This window comes from Cydia strobilella, chromosome 25 (genome assembly GCF_947568885.1).
Source record: "Cydia strobilella chromosome 25, ilCydStro3.1, whole genome shotgun sequence".
Taxonomy (NCBI): Eukaryota; Metazoa; Arthropoda; class Insecta; order Lepidoptera; family Tortricidae; genus Cydia; species Cydia strobilella.
Window position 1 is genome coordinate 2,966,393 of NC_086065.1, and position 23,111 is coordinate 2,989,503.

At 38.3% G+C, this 23,111-nt stretch overlaps 1 protein-coding gene across 1 annotated transcript in view; it reads left to right on the plus strand.

The window, feature by feature from the left end:
- Window positions 1-23,111, plus strand: part of LOC134752782 (uncharacterized) — a 157,256-nt gene that overhangs the window by 130,942 nt on the left and 3,203 nt on the right. The window contains exons 30-43 of the mRNA XM_063688483.1: window positions 1,012-1,152; window positions 3,036-3,213; window positions 4,143-4,282; window positions 9,466-9,713; window positions 10,850-10,983; window positions 12,049-12,185; window positions 12,764-12,949; window positions 13,563-13,720; window positions 14,886-15,452; window positions 16,151-16,395; window positions 16,747-16,876; window positions 17,567-17,722; window positions 19,606-19,787; window positions 22,506-22,597. Of these exons, the coding sequence (XP_063544553.1) occupies window positions 1,012-1,152; window positions 3,036-3,213; window positions 4,143-4,282; window positions 9,466-9,713; window positions 10,850-10,983; window positions 12,049-12,185; window positions 12,764-12,949; window positions 13,563-13,720; window positions 14,886-15,452; window positions 16,151-16,395; window positions 16,747-16,876; window positions 17,567-17,722; window positions 19,606-19,787; window positions 22,506-22,597 (2,694 nt within the window). The remainder of the gene's footprint in view (window positions 1-1,011; window positions 1,153-3,035; window positions 3,214-4,142; window positions 4,283-9,465; window positions 9,714-10,849; window positions 10,984-12,048; window positions 12,186-12,763; window positions 12,950-13,562; window positions 13,721-14,885; window positions 15,453-16,150; window positions 16,396-16,746; window positions 16,877-17,566; window positions 17,723-19,605; window positions 19,788-22,505; window positions 22,598-23,111) is intronic.

Genomic DNA, 23,111 nt, shown 5'->3' on the forward strand with positions numbered 1-23,111 from the left:
AGCTTTTCCCTATCGGATTTTGCCGAATGAACGTCGACATATGTGTGGGAACCCTAAAGCTAAATTGCATTCATGACAAGCCAATGTTGTTTACGCGCAACACGGCGAGCGGTGAATGGCTCAACCCTGATACGGGATAATGGGGTTGGCAACTGTCAAAGGTTTGCAGAGATGGCGCCATCATAGCTTGCCCCTTTTTCTATGAGAATTGGCTTAAAGGGCTGGCATCCAGGGCATTAAAAAAACAAAAATTTGACACAATTCTAGGGATTGACAGGGCAAGCTATGCTGGCGCCATCTGCTAATTATTTCGACCGGCCAACCCCATTTAGTCACATTTTTGTCTTAAACAATCCTACTATGTTTATCTTTTACCGTCATCAGATTCTTTGTTTATATTAAGCAATCGTGATGCTATTTCTTTACAGTGAAAATTATAGTACAAAACTAAGAAGTCTACAGAACCAAAACAAATATTGTATACCCAAATATAACAACATATATGGAACTAGGCTGTACACATATATATTACCTAAAATATTGAATGATCTGCCAGAAGTTGTTTGTGCTAAATATTTAAATGGTAAACATATAAAAAAAGTCGTTAAAATGCACTTATTAAAAACTAACGACACAAGCTATGTATACTAAGAATCATATTTATGATGATATAGGATATATGATAAGATATAGGATATAATATTGTTTTTCTTTATGTTATTCTCGAACTCCCCATCGGCACACAAACCTCCATAAGGTTTTGCCTACGATGGGTCTTGTAATGATCTAAAAAACTGTAATTTGCTTCCTTATTCAATAAATAGAGTGAACGCAAGTGAATGATGAGATGACGGGTGACAGAGATGTATGGAAGAAAAAGACATGCTGCGCCGACCCCAAGTGAATGGGACAAGGGCAAGCGAATGATGATTCAATAAATTAAAAAAAAAATAGTCCAAACCAAATAAAACAATAACTTTGGAATTAAATGCATTTTTTTTTACAATTCAGGACTATCAGCGGAGCGGGAGAGAGAGAGAAGAGTGGCGGATCACCACCAAACAGATGCTGAGATTCAACAAACTGTGTCAACCACGAAAAATGGTGCTTACTACGAGCATCTGCATAACAACAATACATATAAATTGTCTGGTAAGTCTGACATTTAAAACTTTCGCGGGTTGAACAAACTTATATCAAAGATACATATAACTCCGTAATAGATGGATACAGTCTAAGGAAAAAACGTGCCTCGAAAATCAAGAAAATTTGATTCTCGTTCAGAGGGCGCTACTAGCTTTGGCTTACTGTCGTATAGATGGCGTTGACGGTTTTGTTTGTTATTTAACAATTTTAACGCATATCAGTGAAAGAACATGGGTCAAAATCATAAAAATAATTAATGCAAATAAATAAATCATTTATCCATATTTAAATACATTTTACCGTATTTTTATAAATATTTATTTTTAGTTTTAAAGTGTGTCGACAGATGGCAGTGAATTTACTGGGGTTACAAAATTTACTATGACAGTACCGCTCTAGTATAAGTTACTCTATGCTTATATTAATGAAATAAAACTATGAAAACGGATTATATCGCGTATATTGAATTTATAATACATCCCGACGTTTCGAACTCTTTACAGCGTTCGTGGTCAACGGGTGACTGAGGAAAAATTACAAAGTGCAAAAATACCCACATACTAAAATAATGAACAATCATAGACTACAAACTTTAAGGCTGGTTGTACATGCAAAATCGGTTCAAAAGGCTAGTTATACACTATAATTATTGAACGCTGTAAAGAGTTCGAAACGTCGGGATGTATTATAAATTCAATATACGCGATATAATCCGTTTTCATAGTTTTATTTCATGAGTAACTATCGCGGTAACCGAAGACAATATTAAACTTATATTAAATCATCACTACATATTAGTATAAAACAAAGTCGCTTCCTGCTGTCTGGATGGATGTCTGTCCCTATGTATGCTTATATCTTTAAAACTACGCAACGGATTTTGATGCGGGTTTTTTTTTAGTAGATAGAGTGATAAAAGAGAAAGGTTTATTTATTTATTTTACATGGAGAGAACCAACAGCTATAACTATGCTAATAACGACATAAGTAGTGATACAGAGCCGTGCGAAGCCGGGGCGGGTCGCTAGTAATTAATAATGGCAATAGAGTTTACTAGTATTTTTATCTCGGGATTCGACATTACAGACTTACCATCCTAAAATAGATAATCTAACCGGGCTTTTTACTTTACATGACTTTTCTTTGTCCTTATTTCGTAAATATATTAAATTAAACAAAATAACGGGAAAAATGCTAGTCGGACTCGCCCACCGAGGGTTCAGCACTTTTTAGTATTTGTTGTTATAGAGGCAACAGAAATACATCATCTGTTAAAATAAAAATTTCGTAGCCATCACGGTTCATGAGATACAGCCTGGTGACAGACAGACGGACAGTGGAGTCTTAGTAATATGGTCCCGTTATTACCCTTTGGGTTTGGAACACTAAAAACGTTGTTATACTTACTACTTACTATATACGGGCTCCAGTACCATTTTCACTGATCTTTGGTTTTCCTCTCGCCTAAAAGCTTATCGAAAACCTCTCGGGGACTTCCAAAGTACTGAGGAACAGGCGTCCTAGTACTTCCGGAGTGGAGCAGAGTGACGACGTAGGGACTTGTAGGGATAGGCGGAATATAATGATAACACTAGAGTAGTTGTAAGTAGAGTCTGTATTATTAGTCAATACCTATCAATTTATAGGTACATGTAGGTTATCGCTGACACAAGCAATATGCGTTTATGTCGCAGTAAACTATAACGTCACTGCGCAACATTAAAAGTGGACATTTACCACATTACACCTCCCCCGAAAGTTCCTATCACCGCCGGGTTGGCAGAGGAAAAAATTTACAGAAAAATTAAGAAATTTAAGATCAATCTTGTTATTTGAGACTTACCCTACGCTACGAACTTGCATCAAAGTGTACTATTTCTTTTTTACAGAGGCCCTCCGCGACAAGCCATTCCTAGCACTGAACGCGACGACCAAGTCCGCCATCTTAGCTTTCCTATGCAACGAGCTGCTGCAGAACAAATCTGTGTTACGACAGATCGATGGAGCCCTAGATCACCTGAATCAGCTGAAGAAAGAGCGGTACCTTATGGATATGAAGATACGGAAGTAAGTAGACAAGCTAAAATCTGATAAATCATGCCTGTTCCTGCCCGTTTGGGTTCTAAGTCGGACGTTAAAATAGTGTTCACCACTGGTAAAGTAGAAGTGGGGCAGTAGAAATAAATGGAAGCGCAGGTAATAATAGATTTAAGATATCGTATAGGGAGCGTGCATAAACTGTAGAGGGCAGCACAGGAGAGCGCGAGGCGTAAATGTGTAGTTTATGCTTCCAAAGTAGCCCACAAGATGGCAGCACTTGCTTTGGCGTGAAGTGTCAATGTACATGTGATGTACATGTTTATGGTTCCGATTCAGGCCACAAGATGGCAGACCCTCCAACGCGCACGGTCCCTATAAGTATAATCAAAAATCTATTGATTGTGTAGTCTAATACAATTTCGAATTTGACAGTTAACAATTTTTTTTATATGGGCCTTGTTGCCTGATTTAAATTTTAAATAAATAAACGTGACGGTGCTGTAAGGTACGGTGTAACTTAGCACCAAATAGTTCAACAATCTAACCACCCAAAACGCTTCGTGGACAGTACGATTTAATGCCCTTATTAGCACTGGACTTTTTTTTCAAAATAGGTAAATTTAATGCTTTTCCTACTCAGAATCCTACTAGGAGGAAAAAAGCGTCCCCAAGTTTTATTTTCCCATTCCGTTAACATTTTTCAAACGAAATGGAAAGTACGTAAAATGTATGCAAATTTTAGGACATTGTTTCTTTTCTAGGAGCATGGAAGCAGCTCATGATTCTGGGCACAAATAACATTAAATTTACATATCCTAAAAACAAGTCCAGTGCATCAAACAAAAAAATGCCCAAAACGTGCAGAACGTGCCTCGGAAATCAAGAAAATTTGATTCTCGAGAATAATTAAATGAGCACTTCTGCTGATATAATGTTTTATACTATCTTTTCAACAGAGTACGAGTCCTACACCAACGAAAGCAGCGATCCGAGCAGACTGAGAAACAACAACTGTTGGCGCTGGAAAGGATGCAGCGGCTGGTGGAAGAGAGTACCGCCAGTCTTAGTCGGGCTTCGCCTCAATCGCATGAGGACGGTACGTTTGATAAGTTCATCTATTTTAGACGACCGGTCTGGACTTGTCAGTAGTGGCTCTGCCTATGTTCATGTCCTCCACCAACGCAAGCAGCGATCCGAGCAGACAGAGAAACAACAACTACTGGCGTTAGAAAGGATGCAGCGGTTGGTAGAAGAGAGTACCGCCAGTCTTAGTCGGGCTTCGCCTCAATCGCATGAGGATGGTACGTTTGATAAGTTCATCTATTTTAGACGACCGGTCTGGACTTGTCAGCAGTGGCTCTGCCTAGGTTCATGTCCTCCACCAACGCAAGCAGCGATCCGAGCAGACAGAGAAACAACAACTACTGGCGTTAGAAAGGATGCAGCGGTTGGTAGAAGAGAGTACCGCCAGTCTTAGTCGGGCTTCGCCTCAATCGCATGACGATGGTACGTTTGATAAGTTCATCTATTTTAGACGACCGGTCTGGACTTGTCAGTAGTGGCTCTGCCTAGGTTCACGTCCTCCACCAACGCAAGCAGCGATCCGAGCAGACAGAGAAACAACAACTACTGGCGTTAGAAAGGATGCAGCGGTTGGTAGAAGAGAGTACCGCCAGTCTTAGTCGGGCTTCGCCTCAATCGCATGTAGTCATACTTGTTATGAACAAAATGCTGCACTTCATGATAAAAGCAAGCCGCTTTGCACAGTGATAGTAGGGACCAAACTGAGCGATTTGACCCGCAGCAGCGGCAGTTTCACCCCTTAGGAACAGAGATGGCGCCACTTCTTTAAAAAATATTTCAAAAAATTCTACAAGCTAAACCAATGAACCGATTTAAATGTTTAATATCTCAAATGAAAGCGCATTATATACATTACTTTTAAAAAAATACTCAAAAAATATATACTCAATACTTTTGATAAAAACGGGAATTTTAAGTTTGTTTTTTTACTCGATTGATAGTTTTTACTTGATTTCTCAAAAAAATTGTATGGAATATGAATAGTTTAATGCATGTATATATTACTGAATAAATAACAAGTATTATAAAAAAAACCCGACACCGATATCTCTCATACTTCTCGAAATATGAAAGTTTGAATGTGAGTGTAAATTTCTTCAAGATATATTGCAAATAATTCTACAAGCTAAACTATTCGACCGATTTTAATGTTTAATATCTCAAATAAAAGCTCATTATATATACTACTTATAAAAAAATATTCAAAAAACATATACTGAATACTTTTGGCAAAAAACGGCATCTTAAGTTTTTTTTCTTACTTGATTGATAGTTTTTACTTGATTTCATAAAAAAAAATATGGAACATGAATAGTTTAATAAATATATATATAGTACTGAGTATATAAAAGTATTACAAAAAAACCCGACACCCATACCTTTCATTCTTCACGAAATATGTAAGTTCAATTATGCACGTTCTTACAAATAAATTCTTTAAAAGAAATCTTCTACCGCAGTAAGTGCACTGATTTTAATATGAAATGTGTCATATGAAAAGAAATCACCCAATTTATTTTAATAAATAAAAAATTAATAAATAAAAACTGAATAAAGTTTTTTCCTGGTGCTGAATTACAAAAAAATATAACAAATCTAAAATAAGGAATTCTTTTTATTTAAAGTGACTACATTTGTAAACAAAAAACTTAAATGTCCTCTTTGGGTTTACCGGTAGATGTAGAACTGAAAAAAAAGTCGTTTTGAGAAGTACTCGTACCATTTCAATACTACAAAATCACCGATCATACATGAACTGGTTGCTGTAGATTACTGTTGGAAAATTTTTGTGCCTGTAGATTTACTGTTGAATTATTTTTGTGCCTAGTTGATTACCATTAAACCTATAATTTTGTGCCAGACCTATAATCAGTGGTCAGCATGCAAAATAACTCTGGATTGAAAATTACATTAACTTACTTTTGATTTGTAGCCACCTTTGCATGATTTACACTGGGCTGTGCATGGTAAGCTGACGCGACGACACTCACAACGCATAGTTTCGCAGCCAGATTTGCAGCCACAATGGTCCAAGAGGCTTAATTGCGACCAAATCGCTGTAACTGCCGACCATTCCGGAGTCCAACTCTCTTTTTCCTCAGTCCATCCCCAAGAAGATGGACATGGTATGAAAACTTCTGGTTTCATAGCGTTTCCCCATATATGGCCCGCTTGGTAAGCGGCTCGAAGTGCATGTTTATAGAGAGCAGCTGATGTAGGTGGCAGGCTTGACACAAGCTTGTTTTTTGAAGCAAACAAATATTTGTGAACTTCATTTACGTTTATGTGTTCCGTTTGGCCAAACAATAACACAAATCTAGGGTTACTTTATACTAAAATTAAAATATGTAGTTACACACCTGACAACTGACAAAATCAAAAACTTAAAAGTTGACATACTCCTATTTTCCCGTCTTTTTATAGTGGCCAGAGAAAGGCAGCTTGATCTGAACGAATTCTTCCAGTACGAAAACCAAATTTGTCCACCTTCGTTGTCAGTCAATGGAGGGCGTCGTTCAGGGAACAAATCTGATTTGGCCGAGAAATTAAAACCTGCCAACCCTGCCACCTACATCAGCTGCTCTCTATAAACATGCACTTCGAGCAGCTTACCAAGAGGGCCATATATGGGGAAACGCTCTGAAACTAGAAGTTTCCATACCATGTACATCTTTTTGGGGATGGACTGACGAAAAAGAGAGTTGGACTCCGGAATGGTCGGCATTTACAGCGATTTGGTCTCAATTAAGCCTCTTGGACCATTGTGGCTGCAAATCTGGCTGCAAACTATGCATTGTGGGTGTCGTCGCGTCAGCTGGCCATGCACAGCCCAGTGTAAATCATGCAAATGTGGCTTTACAAATCAAAAGTAAGATAATGTAATTTTCAATCCAGGGTTATTTTGCATGCTGACCACTAATTATAGGTCTGGCACAAAATTATAGGTTTAATGGTTATCAACTAGGCACAAAAATAATTCAACAGTAATCTACAGCAACCAGTTCATGTATGATCAGTGATTTTGTAGTATTGGAATGGTACGAGTACTTAACAAAACGACTTTTCTTTTTCAGTTTTACATCTACCGTGAACCATATAATTTGACATCACCTAATAATAATTAGTTGCCCGTTTATTTTTGTATTTAATACACTGACAATTACCTGATTCAATTCGGCTTATATGTATAAAAACTACTAAATTGACCTACTTTTATATTATACACATAGATTAGATCCTAAGTATGCATGTAATATTGCTATGCCCCCACGGGGTCCATGTGGAACTACCAAGAATTTACCTATAAAACCATGGTTGCAATAAATAAATATGAAATATGAACCCGAAGAGGACATTTAAGTTTTTTGTTTACAAATGTAGTCACTTTAAATAAAAATAATTCCTAATTTTAGATTTGTTATATTTTTTTGTAATTCACCACCAGGAAAAAACTTTATTCAGTTTTTATTTATAATTTTTTTATTTATTAAAATAAATTGGGTGATTTCTTTTCATATGACACATTTCATATTAAAATCAGTGCACTTACTGCGGTAGAAGATTTCTTTTAAAGGATTTATTTGTAAGAACGTGCATAATTGAACTTAAATATTTCGTGAAGAATGAAAGGTATGGGGTTTTTTTGTAATACTTTTATATACTCAGTACTTTATATATATTTATTAAACTATTCATGTTCCATAATATTTTTTTTAAGAAATCAAGTAAAAACTATCAATCGAGTAAGAAAAAAAACTTAAGATGCCGTTTTTTGCCAAAAGGGTTCAGTATATGTTTTATGAGTATTTTTTTATAAGTAATGTATATAAAGAGCTTTTATTTGAGATATTAAACATTGAAATCGGTCAAATAGTTAAGCTTGTAGAATTTTATGAAATATATTTTGAAGAAATTTACACTCACATTCAAACTTTTATATTTCGTGAAGTATGAGAGGTATCGGTGTCGGGTTTTTTTTATAATACTTGTTATTTATTCAGTAATATATACATGCATTAAGCTATTCATGTTCCATATATTTTTTTTGAGAAACCAAGTAAAAACTATTAATCGAGTAAAAAAAAAACTTAAGATGCCGTTTTTTGTCGAAAGTAATCAGTATATATTTTTTGAGTATTTTTTTAAAAGTAATGTATATAATGAGCTTTCATTTGAGATATTAAACATTTAAATCGGTTCATTGGTTTAGCTTGTAGAATTTTTTGAAATATTTTTTAAAGAAGTGGCGCCATCTCTGTTCCTAAGGGGTGAAACTTGCGCTGCTGCGGGTCAAATCACTCAGTTTGGTCCCTACTAGCACTGTGCAAAGCGGCTTGCTTTTATCATTAAGTGCAGCATCCGGGCAAAAAATGGCCATAACAAGTATGACTAATGAGGATGGTGTGTTCCATCATCATCAGCTGCTTTAAGTGTAACAGAGGACCTAGCCAAGATACCAATCGTTTGCGCCGTAGCGAACAAAACGGTAATCTCTATCACTCTTCCATATTAGTGCGATAGAGAGAAATTAGCGTATCGTTGGCTACGGCGCAAATAATTGGCATCTAGTCTAGGCATAGGCACCCAGAGATGTTCGCTACCGATGACTAAGTCTCGGTAGCTTAGCTGCTAGAGCGGTGGTTTGAGTTGTGAGTTCGAGTCTCGACCGAATCAGTGAATTTTTCCTTTATTTCTAAACAATAGGTCCATTTACGCATATCCACAGTTCGCTCAATAACAAGGTAGATGTCATGCACCTACCCTCAAGGAAATTGGACAGTTTCTATTAAAATTTCCGTTCAATGTTACCCGTTTTCTTTGCACTTTAATGTACTTATGTCAAGCATTTCTTAAAAACATCACTTATATGTCACTGTACTTATTTTGTGGCCGCGACAGTGACATTAACACGTTTTTAAGTTAAAACGACTCAACGTGTACCTATGAAGAATAGGTAGTTTTCTGTTCTTCGTGCGGAAAGCGTCATCTTTCGGCACGCTGCGTTTAATGATGTTGCCGCTTTCCGTCTCCATCGAACATAAAAATTGTATACACACACCCCGGCCAGTAAATAAGAAAGCCTAAGATTGTTAGTTGTTGTAGATGTAATATACTATTTTAGCTTAGTGAAGACTCGATTGGTGAGCGAAGTCGGAAATAATATGACTACTTATTACTAATTACCTTCACTTACAGAACAAGCGACCCCCGAAAAAGACCGCAAGGAAGACGACAAGGAGTCCACCCCCGACATCGCTCCCTCCCCCTACAAGGAGGAGAGCGACAAAGATCTCTCCCCCCTAAAAGACGCGAAGAAGGAACTGATGAATAATAATAAAGAGGAATGTTCCCCGCAGGACAATAAGGTGGATAAGGATAGTGTGATGGGGGATTGTGATGCGATATTGAGCGATTTAGAGAGCGAGGGAACGCAGCCGGAAGAGGTGAGTACATTACGTTTGATAATAGAAGCATTGTTAAGGCGGTTTCCTGAGCCAGAAGGCGAAAAATCTCCTTATATGATCATGTTTTTCTAAGAGGCGTTGATATTCGTAGACGTGGAAAAAATATATGTAGTTCTTGACTATATTATCTTTAACAACATAGCTTCCGATACACGAATTATGACACTTCGCTCGATACAATTAATTCCCAAAGTAACTTCTAACTCGGACTAATCCTACTTTACTCGGTTATTTATTATGTGATACTATAAACAAAAAAAGAAGAAAAAACAATCTTAACATAAATAGTAATTTCATAGCTTTAGAATTTCGATATTGTAAGGTGACGTTTTTAAAATAAATAAAAACCGACAAAATTCGATCAAAATTGACACTTGGCGCGTATGTTCTTTCCCGTTCTTTCTTGCGAAATGTGACAAAGACAGCGGCAAACCGATGGAATGGCCTTAAACAAAATACAAGGGAAATCGTGTTTAAATTCCTTTTAAGAGCTTTTTATTACAGGCTAAAACGGAACTCCGCTACGACATTTAATACCTACTCGATTGGCGATACGTTTTCTCTGTTAAGTTCAGCCTTAAGAGATAAAGATAGTTTATTATTCAAGTAGGCATATTACAATGCGCTTATGAACGTCAAATAAAGATACGCCGGCTCTAACCCTACACCTCTGCCCCGAGAAGATTTAAATCCTCCCTCAATTGGAGGAGGGTATTCCAATATGGGACCGGCAACAAACTTGGCGGAACACATCTTTTCGAAAAGATTACATCTTATAATTAACATCCATTACGATATTTACGAGTAAATAAGCAAAAATACAATTTAAATTACTATAGAATTCATGCAATTACATACAGTTGGTACTTTTCTTAACTCAATGCAAAGGTGCTTTTGAAGCAATTTGTGTTCATAAAAGTGCTTGTGATTAAGTGCAACTGATCACGTAGACTAATGTGATCAACGGGTCTTAGTTATGTTGTGGCCCTATAGATTTTATTTTATTTACTCGTAAGATTGCTCTTATCAGTGTAAAATGGTTGAATTTAAAAGACCAGCTAATTCGGAAACTTTTCATCCATCACAACACCTTAAATACTGTATTTATTTGACAGGACGAAGACAAAAACCTATCTGCAGAAGAGTTGTCTCGGAAACTGGAGAAGTTGCTGCGACAATCTGAACAGCAGCTTCAACAGCTTGCGGCCGGTTCGCATGCTCTGAGGGCCACGTGCTACGGACAAGACAGGTAATAGATACTGTGAAAAATGTTAAATCACATTTACAATCGGGTCTATCGCGAATTTATTTTGTTACGTTTATTTACCGACGTTTCGACACAGGTTTCACTGGTCGTGGTCGCGGCTAACTGACGTCCCAGCAAAATGTCAAGACAGAGATTTGTGTGACTTATTATTATTTATTATTTTATTCAGAGCCCACTGTGTTCCACTGCTGGGCAAAGGCCTCCCCCCTCTTTTTCCACTCGTCTGTGTTTAATGCTATATCCGGCCAGCCTGTCAAGAAGGAGTCCAAGTTATCCCGCCATCGCCGACGAGGTCTGCCGGATCCCCGGTTAGACTCGTGGGGCTCCCACTCCGTGGTTAACTTGGCCCACAAGTCATCCGGCATTCGGCAGACATGACCAGCCCAGTCCCATTTCAACTTGGCCGCTTTCCGAGCTACGTCTATTATTTGAGTCTTAGAGCGCAGCGTGGTGGTTGTTTGTGTGACTACCCGAGGAAAAGTGTATTTAAAGTTTGGGGTAGACATAACATTTTCAAACCACCCACTACACATAAATAAATGATTTGCGAATGATTTGATTGTAAATGTGATTTAATATGTGTTCAGAACGCGAAAGTTTTGAATGTTTTGTATGTGTTAGGTGGTGAAAAATGTTCTGATGAATGATAGCAAAGAGGATATAATAAGATAGAGCGGTACTGTCATAGTAAATTTTGTAACCACTGTAAATTCACTGCCATCTATCGACAAACTTTAAAACTAAAAATGAAGATTTATAAAAATACGTTAGAATGTATTTAAATATGGATAAATGATTTTTTATTTGCATTAATTTTTTTTATATGATTTTGACCCATGTTCTCTCACTGATAAGCGTTAAAATTATAAATAACAAACGAAACCGTCAACGCACTCTATACGAGAGTAGGCGAAAACTAGTGGCGCCATCTGATCGATAATCAAATTTTCGTGATTTTCGAGGCACGTTTTTTCCTTAGACTGTATCCATCTATTACGGAGTTATATCTATCTTTGATGATAGTAATTTATGTTGTATGTTACCCAGATATTGGCGCCGATACTGGTCCCTGGGCAAGTGTGGAGGCGTGTTCGTGGAAGCGATGGAGTCAGCTCAGCCGGAGATCATGGACTACCATTTCGCGCTCGAAGAGAGGGCACGGAGACCCGCGGAACTTAGGAGAGGTAAATCATTATTATACAGGGTGACTGAAAAATGCATTAAAGTGCATTCCCGTTGCCAGGGTGGTTTTGGGATTATACTGCAGAGCAACTTTTACTATGGGACCAACCACGAAATCGCGAGAAATAATTTACCATCCCATAGAGAATGGACCAGCAAACATATTTGGCGTCCTAGATATATCCCCGTTAAATAAATAATGAATTAAATATCGCGGTAGACCCGTTAATGTCATTAATTGTTACGTTTTCAATCAAAAGTTACTACTTTGTCGCTTACCACAAGGAAAATTTCGTTTCGTTTCGTTCGTTTAAACGAATAATCTGTAAAGGCGTCCGTATCCTCCTAAGGCCCAAGGTCCTACCTATAGTACCTCTTTAGTTCGATGAAATTTATGTTTTGTTTCGTTCAATTTTCCAACAATGCAAAATCAACTCTTATTTCCTACACTACACTATAGGTTCAAATTTCAGTGGCAATTTTTGGATTTTTCATTTGTATGACAGTAGGTTATGGCAAGCGACAATGTTGTACCTTTTGCTTGAAAACGACACAAATATGTATAATATTGTATTTTCAGTAGTAAAAGAATGCAAAGAACTTGAAGCGGCCGTGCCCGACCTCGCGACCGAGGCCCTCAAGAAGGAAGAGGCTCGCAAGAGCGAACTTGAACTGAAGAACATCAAGTCGGAGCTGAATCTCAGCGATCACACGCAGATCATCAAATATGAGCCCAATGTCAAACATGGCGCGTGCAAGGTCGAAGGTATGTATATTAGTCTTAGGTGAAATATCAGCCGCTGATGTATCATATGTATGTATAGTATGAATTATCTCAAATTATTTTTTTGCCCAAACCCTACGCCGTTAAACAAAAGGCATTGTTTCTTATCGTACCGCGGTGGCTACTTCATTTCTCATTAGTGAAAAGGATCACGCTCGTTTTAAAGGCAATTTTAGCGTGCTATACATAGGGCTCTAATTTATGTAACAGCTTTTTGCTATCTCCGAATATTCTCACTGTCGTCCTACATTACCCAAACGTGTTAACTCCGAATGCTGTTATCTGAATTTGAACCATAAAAGTAGAACGCTAAAATTGCCACCGCGGCGCACAAAAGTAACAATGCCTTTTGTTTAACAGCTTAGGGTTTGGACAAAAAATCCATTGCGTTTATGACATGGGGTTCTTCAAGAAGCAAATATTCAAGATCCTCAAGGCTCGACAAATATCATCAGAATCATGGGTTAAGGGGTTCGGGGTGCAGTTGTTTAGTCGCGGAAAAATAACAACAGACAAAGTTACTTGTCGTTATTCTATTTCATTCCAAAAATTGTTATTCCATTTGCAACAATATAACAATTAATATTTTTTCCAGGGTCAATAAAAATGGAAGAGAAGTACATCCAGCATAAGCAGACAAACGAGGAAGAGATGTTGGACATCGAGGACTCCATCCCGACGGCTTTCCTCGTCCAGAAACCCACGCATACACCCATGTTCGCTGCTCAACCAGAAGCTGTAGACAAACCACAGGTATTTCATTGTGTTATCCCTTTATTCCTTTAATAAAAATGGAAGATAAGTATATCCAGCATAAGCAGACAAACCAGGAAGAGATGTTGGATATCGAGGACTCCATTCCCACGGCTTTCCTCGTCCAGAAACCCACGCATACTCCCATGTTCGCCGCTCAACCAGAAGCTGTAGACAAACCACAGGTATTTCATTGTGTTATCCCTTTATTCCTTTAATAAAAATGGAAGATAAGTATATCCAGCATAAGCAGACAAACCAGGAAGAGATGTTGGATATCGAGGACTCCATTCCCACGGCTTTCCTCGTCCAGAAACCCACGCATACTCCCATGTTCGCCGCTCAACCAGAAGCTGTAGACAAACCACAGGTATTTCATTGTGTTATCCCTTTATTCCTTTAATAAAAATGGAAGATAAGTATATCCAGCATAAGCAGACAAACCAGGAAGAGATGTTGGATATCGAGGACTCCATTCCCACGGCTTTCCTCGTCCAGAAACCCACGCATACTCCCATGTTCGCCGCTCAACCAGAAGCTGTAGACAAACCACAGGTATTTCATTGTGTTATCCTTTTATTCCTGCGATAAAAATGGAAGATAAGCATATCCAGCATAAGCAGACAAACGAGGAATATATGTTGGACATCGAGGATTCAATTCCCACGGCTTTCCTCGTCCAGAAACCCACGCATACTCCCATGTTAGCTGCGCAACCAGAAGCCGTAGACAAACCACAGGTTTTTTTTTATTAAAGATTCATTCTCATTTAACCTTTTGGACGCTAATGGCGGATATATCGGCAGCGTAGGTCCAACGCCAAAGACCGATTAATCCGTCACAGACCACAGACCAACATAGACCTACGTGCATTCGCATAAAGTTCAATTTCAGTTTTCGAGAAGGTTAATCAACTGCTAAAGCTGTTTTTTTTTTCTAACTGTCCGTTATCTTTCGGTTGTCTTAAAGGCGCCGAATAGTTGAAGAAAAAAATGTCTTGAAGGAAAAGTAACATGGGCAGTCTTATCTTACTTACTAAGTACCTATATTCCAGGTTTTCGAAATAATATAAAAATTGCCGGTTTCGTCATTTTGACTATGAGATTCTAAAAATGGTTGAAATGAACCTTTGTGCATTAAGATTCACATCCTTCTTTTTTTGCAGGAGATTGTCAAAGTGGAAAACGTAGTCAAAAAAGAGGTCGAAAAAGAGGAACCGGAGGAACAAAAAGACCAACTAGTCAACAATTTAGAAGAGCTACGCAAACTTGCCGAAGCGGTGTCTTCTCAACTCGACGCCGCTAAAAAAGCGGAAGAAATCAAAGAAGAAAAGAAGGAAATTAAGAAGGAAGAGGTTATGGAACCTGACGCTGCACATAGCTATCTATATACAAAGATGTTGGAAGGGAAATGGTTCTCGATATTAAGACATGAAAACTCCTTTTTAATTTCCGATGAGAAAGACCAGAAAGTGTACTGTGACAACGAACATTCCTGCTCAGAAATCATAATGTCACAAGGGCACAAATGGGACGTGTCTAATAATCTACATTTACTAAACGATCCTAGTTTATTTACGTTGAATAGTATGGTGACTAGTGTTCAAGTGCCGAGTAATAATGTGTATGCGGATTCTAGCATGTCCATGTCTGGGTTAGATCAGGACATGCTGGATGCGAGTAAGGAGGGGGTTTTGGGATTTTGGGATGTTAAGGAGGATAGTAAAGAGCAGGTGAGTGTTGTTTAAAGGCCAGGGCACACTAGCTGCGCGTGCGTTAAAATTTTGTAGCTGCGCACGCGCACACGTCACACAAGCGATGTGCCGTCTCTCATGAGGATCTGTATATTACAACGCGCTCGTCTACGCACATGCATCCGGTGTGTACAGGATAATGCCAACTCAATGTATGCTTAGGTCAACACACTTTTTAGAATATTATCTTGTGTGTATGATAGGAATCTTGACCGAATTTTTAGTCATATTTTTGCATCTTTCTCGAGAAAGATCTCTTTTTTTTTATTGTTCCGTATCAAAAGTGTAAAAACGGGACCCTATTACTAAGGCTTCACTGTCCGTCTGTCTCCCTTTCTGTCACCAGGCTGTATCTCATGAACCGTGATAGCTAGACAGTCGAAATTTTCACAGATGATGTATTTCTGTTGCCGCTATAACGACAAATACTAAAAACAAAATAAAATAAATATTTGTGTGGGGCTCCCATACAACAAACTTGATTTTTTGGCCGTTTTTTGCTTTATGGTACGGAACCTTTCATGCGCGAGTCGAACTCGCACTTGGCCGGTTTATCTGCTTTGTACAGCGCAGACGAGGTTTCAACCTACGATTTTTGACCACCACACATATGAAAGATTAATATAATGGCTATTATGCACCAATTCCACAATATAACAATACAATTTCTATACCAGGACAACGACCTAGAAAAGGAACTCCAAGCCGACGCCCTAAAACACGACATGGCCTCCCAAAAGGCAAAGGCCTCCTCCCTCACCTCTCTCGGCCTCCTCAATTTCAACGCGCTATCTACGTACGTGACGTGCGACAGTCCGCCGCCTATTCAGATGACTGCTGACGAGATGCAACAATTAGACAAATGTAAAGTGCATGGATTGCCGAAGAAACAGGGAGGCGCTTTCGTACCTAGGGAATTAAGGTTAGTATTATGAGGATCATTCTACTTATAGAGGTATAAAAGCAAAGGCCTCCTCCCTTATCTCTGTCGGCCTCCTCAATTTCAACGCGCTATCTACGCTACGTATGTGAAATATTGCGTTAATGTATATAGTTGCTATACAATCTTTTTTTGGATAAAATGTAAGGAAACTAATTACCCTTACTTTTAACCTTTTTGGAAGTTTAAATAAAAACTTAAATTTTGAAACTTGAAGTCCTATTTTAATGTCCACATTATTGTGATAAATTTCTCATTTGCTATCTATTTTACTAGATTTTGTTATAAAATTCAACATGTGTCAACTACCCTATTTTAAATGTTTGTTCACAGACATGGATGGTGGCGTGTCACGGACCCTGATCAACTAAAGGAGTTGATAGGTTCTCTGCATCCTCGCGGTGCGAGAGAAAAAGAACTACAGGCTTCACTCGTGCAGAATACTCCTACAATTAATAATAAGGTATGTATTAATCTTGTTATTTTGCTCAAAATTTGATTAGAAAAACATCGAAATAATTTATAATCGAAACAAATGAAATGTATGCAGTATGTATGTGTTTAACCTCATTTAATTTTTGAAGAAACTTTAATGACGCATTTTAACTACAAATCATCATCTTCCTCGCGTTGGCGGTTCCCGGCTTTTGACGGCTACAAATATGATATACAGGTTGGCTGAAAAATAAGTGCATTGCCGTTGCCAGGGAGGTTTTGGGATTATGAGCAACTTTTACTATGGGACCAACCCCGAAATCGCGAAAAAAATTTTGGCTGTTTCATACACTTTGGCTGGGAGGGTTTTCTATGGGAGGGTATTTTTTTTTTCGCGATTTCGTAGTTGGTCCCATAGTAAAAGTTGCCCTGTATAATCCCAAAACCTCCCTGGCAACGGGAATGAATAAGAATAAGTTAACAGTATACTTAAACTAGAACTTATGTATTGTATTATTGTATTGCTATTTTCTGTACTATCATGTTTTGGCAATAAAGTGATTTGAATTTGAATGCACTTATTTTTTAGCCATCCTGTATACAAAATTCTATAGGCGTAGCGGCGCGTCAAACGGCAAGCCGGATAATTTGGCCCGATTTTTCTGTCGGTGGCAATCTTGTTCTATTGAACTTCATCAACATCATTACTTGTCCACAGCTATACATAGACAAAGGTGACGCGTCGTGCACAGAACTATCCATCACCCCTCTAGACCGAGCCATCATGGCGTCCGGGGGGTACCCACCTCCAGAACCCCCAGGGTCCTTCTGCGCTGTCACGGCCAGACGCTGCGACATGCAACTACTTGGCATGGTAACTAATAATTCAATCTCTACTGGGGCCCATTTCTCGAGCGATATTAGCTTAATATTATTAGTGTGTTGTCATGGCAACCCATACGATTTGACAGTTCGTGGACTAATAATCTCCGTCCGTCCGTGAAGAAGTAGGACTAATAATATTAGTCTAATACCGTTCGAGAAATGGACCCCTGTAGTGTTTGGTAAAAACTGGCTAGTAGATTGGCCAGGATAGCCATAGACAATTTTTGTTAATACCAACTATATATTCCTGAATATCGGTCATTTTCTATATAAGTTGTATTTGTAATTACTGTCTATCATGCTTATATTTCATCGACTTTGTGATACGGCGTTATCTTTTGGGGAAACTCTCGATTAGATACATTTAGAGCTCGTAACTTTATGTTAGCTCGTAGCTTATATACGGTTTAGTAATAAACCGAATGTAGGATTGGGTCCTGCTAGGAACTTCTAGCTGCTAGATGATGAATAATAGGAAGCTATGAAGTATTAATGATTTCGGTTAACGTAATCGACATTTTTTTCGAGATATCGAAATTTTAATAGCAGTAATCGACAGATCATCAAATTTGCAGTCGAACTGTATACTTAACCCAATTTCGTAATTTTGACGGTTACATTAATTCATGTTACAAGTGACGATTTGTTTTGGAATGAAGTGTCAGTTGACATAACACAATTAAAGACCATTTTAACGAGCCAACGTTTATTGTGTATATTATCTAAAATTGTCATTAATTATGTGTACAAAACGCGAGTTTAAAGTGTTATCGTTAACAGTTCGGCACTAATCCATATAAATGCGAAAGTCTTGTCTGTCTGTCTGTCCGTCTTTCGAATCGATTTAGATGAAATTTGGCATAGAGATAGGTCGAGTCCCTGAGAAGGACATAGGATAGTTTTTATCCCGAAAATCATCCCTTAAGAAAGTAAAAAGCGGGGTGGAATTGAGATAATTAATGAAGTGCCTGCTAATCTGTGTGCATAATATGCTCAAATTGAACTCGCTATGAGAATTTTTCCAGGCGCTATACTTTAGCTGCTGTTACTAAGTCCACGCAGACGAAGTCGCGGGCAAAAGCTAGTTACCATCAGTCGAACTGTATACTTAACCCAATTTCGTAATTTTGACGGTTACATTAATTCATGTTACAAGTGATGATTTGTTTTGGAATGAAGTGTCAGTTGACATAACACAATTAAAGACCATTTTAACGAGCCAACGTTTATTGTGTATATTATCTAAAATTGTCATTAATTATGTGTACAAAACGCGAGTTTAAAGTGTTATCGTTAACAGTTCGGCACTAATCCATATACTAATATTATAAATGCGAAAGTCTGTTTGTCTGTCTGTTTGTCTGTCTGTCCGTCTGTGTGTTCCCTCTTCACGCTTAAACCGCTGAATCGATTTAGATGAAATTTGGCATAGAGATAGGTTGAGTCCCTGAGGACATAGGATAGTTTTTATCCCGAAAATCATCCCATAAGAAAGTAAAAAGCGGGGTGGAATTGAGATAATTAATGAAGTGCCTGCTAATCTGTGTGCATAATGTGTTCAAATTGAACTCGCTATGAGTATCTTTACTTTAGCTGCTGTTACTAAGTCCACGCAGACGAAGTCGCGGGCAAAAGTTTTTTTTTTTTTTAATAACCTGTAGTATCCCACTGCTGGGCAAAGGCCTCTCCCTTAGATTTCCATGACTCCCGTTGTTGAGCTGTTTCCGGCCAGTAATTAGTGAAGGTGTCTAAGTCGTCCCGCCATCTCCGCCTGGGCCTGCCACGTCCGCGCTTCTTTTGCGGCATCCATTGCACTTGGTGGCTATACTAGCCCACCTATCCGGGCAAAAGCTAGTAACCATATATTTCCAGGTGGAAGCATTGGAGGAGCGCGTAGCGGCCGCATCGATGCAGGTCCCCGGCTGGCGCCCGGCGCGCCTCGCGCTGCCCGAGGAGGCCACGGGCGCGGAGATCGTGGCGCGCGCGAGGCACAAGCTGGCCTCGCTGGAGGCCCACATCGAGAGGAGATACCTGAAGCCGCCTTTGGTACAAAGGTACGCTAGGTAAAGTGAAACTTGGACTATTTATTGTATGTTCGATGGTAGTTTGAGGTAAGGGTTTTGCACGAAATAGTACATTTTACAACTAGTGTGAAAAGACATTTCACACGTGTTGTAAACGACGTTTTTTAATACAATTGCGAAAAAATAATAAATTAATATATCATTAGTAGAATAATACCACCAAACCAAACCAAAACCAAAAGTACCTATACAGCCCGCGATACTTGAGCTGCCGCAGCCCGCGATACCTTCATACTCGTGCGCGCCCCGGCCGCGGCCGCCGCGGGCCCGGCGCGGGTTGGTCAACGACACCGAGGAGTAACGAGTGAGGCCCCAGTACCTGCTCAAGCTAAATTACATAAAAACTGCGTTTCGAAAGTATAGTTTGGAACTAAAAAGTAAAAAGCACTAGTTCGAGAAATTGAGCTTCTCGCACGCTACGCAGCCACAAAGAGTACCACTTTTTGAGCAACTGTATTAAAAAATAGACTTATACAGTGTGTTTAAGGTAAGGCGGGTTTTGCACGGGTTGTATACAAGAGTGGGGTCACTAAGAGGCCCATATAGAATGGAGACATTTGAAGCCACCTTTGGTACAAATGTACGCTAGGTGAAGTGAAACTTGGACCATTGTATGTTCGATGGTAGTTTGAGGTAAGGGTTTTGCACGGGTTTTATAAAATAATGTGACTTCCCTTATTTGTCACCTGAAGAAGCCACTAGCGTTGAAATAGTAGCCAGGCACGCCACAAGTTGGCGTCGCTAGAAGCACATATCGAGATTAGATACTTGAAACCACCTTTGGTACAAATGTACGCTAGGTGAAGTGAAACTTGGACTATTTATTGTATGTTCGATGGTAGTTTTGAGGTAAGGGTTTTGCACGAAAAATAGACTTATACAATGTGTTTAAGGTAAAGCGGGTTTTGCACGCGTCGTATACGAGAGTTTGATTGTGCTTCATACGTGTGGAAGCACATTGCGAGCACTAACCGTAGGCAGTACTTTTACCCTTGAGTAGGCAGCCATTAGCTAGAAATGGAAATGCATCCGCCGACCTGACGTCAGGTTGGCGGACGTCATTTACAGAGAGCGAAACTTTGGTGCCGATGACAGACGTATGACGTCAAGCTAAATACAGAGTGTTATTATCTAGATTATAGATACTTAAACAAATAACAATTTATTAGCCTCTTTAGTATACTGATATTGAAACTTGAGTTGAGAGTTTTTATACGTACTGGCCACGTATAAAAACATAATTTGTCTTTGTCATGTTAAAAACAAGATTAATGGAAATGACAACCAATTTCTGTTTACTTATTTTTTTATTAATAAAATATAACCGAAATATTATTGTTTGAAGTAGCTATGGAGTCGCGTGGAGTGAAGGGTTTGCAGCCGTATTTGCAGAAATTTCCTTTTCTGATTGTAAAAAATAAAAAAATGTACAAGCAATATACCTAGGTAGAGAAACATTTGAAAACAACAAAGCATATTGAAAGAGAACGAGATTTTAACATGGATTTAACAAATTTTATGATAGCTTCGAATATACCTTGGTAACAATTACAAAATAAAAACTTTTCTAATTTTCTTGAAAAATGCATAAGCGGAAAATATGCAAAATTTATATTTTTTTATAAATAAACAATAATTGATATATTATCAATATTAAGAATCATTGAGGTGTTACAATGTTGTTTTTAAAAAACATCCTATATGCGACTTGACGTCATACGTCTGTCATCGGCACCAAAGTTTCGCTCTCTGGTCATTTATATCCTAAATATCTCTGGAGTTTAAAGAGCACATTGCTCCAATTATGGCACACATTTGGCACATTACTAGCACTAACTCCTGACGTATACCGCAGCTCCATTTGTTGATGTACACCCGCCATCCTGATACTCACAAACTTGGACGTTTAAATCAGTATACTTCAATTTTTATCCAAGAAAATAAGGGTAGGAAACCGGATTTCTTAATGTATCTGTCACTGCTGCCACTACGTTAAAGATAGGTTTATAGCTTTAGATTGTTTGAGTGATTATTCCGATTAAAATAATGTGTGATGTTTTTTTGCATGTTATGTTTATATATTGGAATGTTTGTTTTAAAAATTTAATGTTTTATTTTCTTTGTAATGTTTTGAATTTTGATTTCATCGTTATAACTTAATTGTTCCTTTTGATATATCTTAATGAGACTAATCTTAAGATAATGCCTCGTTTCTAAACATCGTTTTATTTCTATTATTTTGTTTCTAACATCTAATACATCACCAACGAAACCTAATGACATACTTATTTACTAACTCTAAATCATAAATAAAACTTGTATTTGCTTAGTGCTCTGTTCTGACCGGAATGGGGATATTACGCAAAACTCAGTAGGGGGCGACAACAGCACAGAGGGCCTACAGCGAAACATAAAAATCTATATTTCGTTATCTGCGCTCTCTATCACTCTTGCTATTCGAGCGATAAAGAGGCAAATAACTAAGTTTCGATTTTCGCGTTTCGCGGTAGATGACATTAATTACGTGTATAAGTTACTCTGTGGTTTATAAAATGTGCTAGTGCTGCTCTCTAGCAGCAGAACACCGCAGTACTGCCCCCTATTGGCTTCAATAATCCTTTTAAAATCAAATGCTATGCTATTATAGTCGATTTGAATACAGTTTACTATAAAGAATGTTGTTTACAGTAATTCGGACGCTAGTCTCGGCGCGGCGCGGCAGGGCGAACACGGGAACGCGTCAGCTCCGTCACCTCATGACTCTGACGTCGATTCTAAACGTAAGTATTGTATACAAGGGCTTGACACTCTTTGATAGAGAAAGATAGTCTTATTGACATTCCTATAAGAGGAAAGAGAAAATAGTGACATGCTTTGTCTTTATCACCGACCGGGTGGCATCGTAGGAGGCGATGGCGAAATACCGAAATTTATAAGAGTGAAAGAAAAAAAAATCCTATGCTGCCCAAGTTTTATATGAATATTCTTTCTCTTACCCCCGTTCGCTCGGTGGCGCGTCTATAACTTGTATATACTATGTCTGATTGTATACATGAAGGCCAGTCAGTCATTTTAACCTTAAGAGGCCGATGTCGATTTTGGAGCAAGAATGTAAAATTGATAGATTTAGTCGTTGAAATTATACACGTTTTTTTACGTAATATAGATATAACAAGTATTGGTTTCTATTAGCACGTCTTCTCATCTTGCCTTTTAATAATGAGGTCGCGAGCGTGCGTCACCGGTAATATATGAAGAGAAGGCGCAGTTTTTAAAAATTCATCAAAAAATTAT